The sequence below is a fragment of the Vombatus ursinus genome, unplaced genomic scaffold, assembly GCF_900497805.2.
Source record: "Vombatus ursinus unplaced genomic scaffold, bare-nosed wombat genome assembly UNPS02012622.1, whole genome shotgun sequence".
NCBI classification, from domain to species: Eukaryota; Metazoa; Chordata; class Mammalia; order Diprotodontia; family Vombatidae; genus Vombatus; species Vombatus ursinus.
In genome coordinates, this window is record NW_020952400.1 from 405,800 (window position 1) to 409,932 (window position 4,133).

Here is a 4,133-nt window from a genome sequence, read left to right on the forward strand (position 1 = left end):
GTTTTTCTCCAGTGTGGATTCTCTGATGGTTAGTAAGAGTGGACCTCCCTCTAAAAGCCTTTCCACACTGATTACATTCATATGGTTTTTCTCGAGTGTGGATTCTCTGATGTGCAGTAAGGTTGGTCCTCTGTGTAAAAGCCTTTCCACACTGATTATATTCATAAGGTTTTTCTCCAGTATGGATTCTTTTATGGAAAGCAAGACTATACCCCTTTCCAAAAGATTTTCCACACCGATTACATTTAAAAGATTTCTCCTCACTGTGGATTCTCTGATGTTTAGCAAGCCTAGAGTTGCCTATGAAAGTCTTTCCACACTGATTACATTTATAAGGTTTTTCTCTAATGTGGATTCTCTGATGTTTAATAATATGGGAATGGTCTCTGAAAGCCTTCCCACACTCATTACATTCATGAGGTTTCTCTCCAGTGTGGAGTCTCTGATGTCTAATATGACTGTTCCTACATATGAAAGCCTTTCCACATTGATTACATTCATAAGGTTTCTCTCCAATGTGGATTCTCTGATGAACAATAAGGTTGCGCTTCTTGGTAAAAGCCTTTCCACACTGATTACATTCATAAGGTTTCTCCCCAGTGTAAATTCTCTGATGTTCAGTAAGACAAGTCCTCAGTGTAAATGCCTTTTCACTTTGATCATGTTCATAAGGTTTCTCTTCAGTGTGGATTCTCTGATGTTGTGCCAGACTGGCCCTGTTCATGAAAGCCTTTCCATGTGGATCACATTCATAAGGTTTCTCTCCAGTGTGGCTTCTCTGATGTAGAGCACAGATTTCTCTCCAAGTGATGTCACAGGGACCATCATCCATGGATCTTTGCTCCTGAGTTTCTTCCACAGAAAGATTTAGCTCTGCCATAGTCTTCACTTCCACTCTAATCTCTCCTTCTGAAAGAAACAAGCAATATACACACAGACACGTATATAATTGTATCCCCTTCCCTCCATAGGCAAAAGATAAACTCCCTTACATTCTCTTTCCCTAGACAATGAGCAAAGTCTTCGAAGGTAAAATGGCAGAATCAATTATTTCAAAATGCCATTAGCTCACATCCCGAGGATGATTTAATTTACAAAGAGCTTCATATACAGAGAGCTCTGAGGCAATTGGGGTCAAGTGACTTATCCAGAGTCACACAGCTAGTAAGTGTCAAGTATCTGAGGCTGGATTTGAACTCAGGTCCTCTAGATTCCGGGGTCAGTTTCTATTGATTTCACCACCTTGGCCTATTAATTTTTTGGGATAGCCATTACTTACTTCTTTTTTTTTTATTGTCTCTAAATGCCTTTGATCACTAAAATAAAAATAAAATCCTTGTAGTAATGATTGTACATATATAACCTGTATCAGATTCCTTAACATCTCAAGGAGTGAAGAGGGGAAAGACTGAAAGAGTTTGGAATTTAAAACTTAAAAATAGTTTAAGTATCATTTTAATATCCATTAGTGGAAAATAAAATGTTATAAAATCTGTTTGCACTAATATTTATCCTCTGGGACAACAAGCATGTGTATACTTCACCCATAATAGGATTCTTTCGGCAGTGATTTCAAATCATTATGGTCAGGCATATAGTGCTTTTCAGGGTCATGCAATAAGCTCTGACTGTTTATATTTAGAGCATGTTCTTTCTGTTTCTCAACTTGACATCAAATTGTTTCCAAACTTCCAGGGAGGTTGGACATTCATGTGCAAATGGTCACAAGCATGCACAGACCCTCAGTGGCTGGCTGTAACTGTACCACAGCAGTCCTCTCATTCCTGGGTTACCTTGTAATCATATCTCCTCGAAGCTGTAATTAGCAGATCACAATGTTACTGGGGTTTGCATTCTTGCAGCAGAGAAAACAGGCTCTTTGAAACCATGATTGCTCTGCATGAACAGTGGAGGCCACACTGAAATCATCATGGACCCCCACAACTGTTCTACAGAAACAAACCTTAAAGAGCCCCTCATTGCAATGCTAAGGTTGTTCTCAGATTTGAACCTATCCTCTACTTAGGTTATTATTCACCTCCTTGTCAGCTTCTCAAATGAACTGTTTGGCAACACAGATTAGTCGTTCAGTAGAGTTTCAATGAAAGTGTACCTGGTTTTCCATTGGTAGAAAAAAATAGTTATGTGTCTGAAGAAATTCTGTCCTTACAAAGGAACTTTTAAATATAAACATTGTTTAAAAGAAGAAATAATCTGTGCAATTGACCTTCAAGTACATTGATCATTTAATACACTGCTTGTCAAGAGCCAGAAGAAAAATCAATCTTTTACAGAGTAACCAGCAATTCATTTTATTGACTGGTTAGGGAGGTAATCAAAAAGTGAATTTCCATCATTTGGGATTGTTTTGGATCATTATATTGCTGAGAAAAGCTAAGTCAGTCACAGTTCTTCATTGAACGATATTGCTGTTACTGTGTACAATGTTCTGGTTCTGTTCACTTCACTCAGCATTAGTTCTTGTAAGGTTTTTCTAGGTTTTTCTGAAATCATCCTGCTTGTTATTTCTTATAGCACAATAATATTTCATTACGATCATATACCACAGCTTGTTTAGCCATTCCCCCATTGATGTGCATCACCACAATTTCTAATTCTTTGCCCCACAAAAAGAGCTGCCATAAATATTCTTGTACAAATAGGTCCTTTCCCCTTTTTCTGGATGTCTTTGCAATGTAGACCTAGCAGTGTTATTCATTGCTGGATCAAAGGGTATGCACCATTTTATAGCCCTTTGAGCAGAGGTCCAAATTGCTCTCCAGAATGGTTGGATCCGTTCACAACTCCACCAGTAGTACATTAGGGTCCTAGTTTTCTCACATTCCCTCCAATATCCAAAATTTCACTTTATCATGATATTAGCCACTCTGATAGATGTTAGGTGGTACCTCCAAGGTATTTTAATTTGCAGTTTTCCGATCAAGTCATTTATAGTATTTTTAACATGACTACAAATGCTAGCTTATTATTTTTAAAACTGTGATTTTGATTTAGACTATTTCCTCGAATTCTGTTCTCTTTCTTAGACTGTTATTATCCTCACTCTTGTATTATCTCATTTCTCTATTGAACTTAAATGTATTCCCATTCCAAAACAATCTCTTTTCATGTAGATCAGCTAGGAGTGGGGTTCATTTTCTGTTCTTCTTTTCAAACTATCTCCATGTTTTTATAGTAGATTGTGAGCTTCCTGACAACGTAGCATTTCTTTTGCCTTTTTTTTAATACCCTTAGAGCTTAGTACAGTGCATAAAACAAGAGGTGCTTAATCACTGTGTATTGATTGCCTGATTGGGCTCACAACTGACAGCGGGCCCCAGCCTGTACCTCAGTCCCTGTTTTCTGGTCTCTCTCAGAGTTGTCAAATGCATGTTCTGACTTCAGTCATGGTTCTGTGTCTTTCTCATACCCCCTCACCACTAAGTAATCACCTTTTTTAGGTTCTAACCCTGATGGAACCTGACCAGAATAACCCCTGCCCTGATGCTAAACCTAACCCTGACTTTGAAGATCACAGAGGCTTCTTTCTAGGCTCCTGAAGGGTCTCATGCCATGGGACACCTTCAAGTCTCTACCTCCCAGCTCCCTAAATGGACATGCTAATCACCTACATGAACCTGGTCAATGATTCTCAAAGAATGGGACAGAGAAGGAGCCATAAAGGTGAGGAAAGGGATTTGGGCTGATGATTTATGCAACCCTTAGCCTCACATTACTTCCGGCTCATGTGCTGCTGGATGAGAGAGAGGAAATCATGAAACCAGGCCTCCTGGGTCCACTGCAGACTTAGGCTATGTAATCTTAGCTGGACCCTACTTGTGACAAGGCAATGGTTTGACGTCTCCCTAACTGCCTCCCCGTGCCATTCGCCAGAGCAACTTTTCTAAATCTTTTCATTCATCCCCAGTCCTCCCTTCTCCTTGCTTTCTGCCCCCTGCCCTCTCCACACCTTCTTACTTAATAACTTGGCCTCTAATTTCATTGGAAAAAATGGACATTTGCAAGAGCTAGCATATTCTCCTTATCTCACATAAATCAGATGGCTTCTTTTCCTTTTTCACCCCAGTATTTGATGAAAAGATCATCCTAAATTTTGCTAAAGCAAATCTCTT

General features: G+C 39.2%; 2 protein-coding genes across 4 annotated transcripts in view; one reads left to right on the plus strand and one right to left on the minus strand.

The window, feature by feature from the left end:
• Positions 1-4,133, minus strand: part of LOC114040056 (zinc finger protein 558-like) — a 26,888-nt gene that overhangs the window by 15,286 nt on the left and 7,469 nt on the right. Inside the window, exon 4 of the mRNA XM_027858038.1 lies at positions 2-909. Coding sequence (XP_027713839.1) covers positions 2-909 — 908 coding nt within the window. The remainder of the gene's footprint in view (position 1; positions 910-4,133) is intronic.
• PFN4 (profilin family member 4) overlaps positions 1-4,133 on the plus strand; it is a 39,721-nt gene that overhangs the window by 9,723 nt on the left and 25,865 nt on the right. The window lies entirely within an intron of this gene.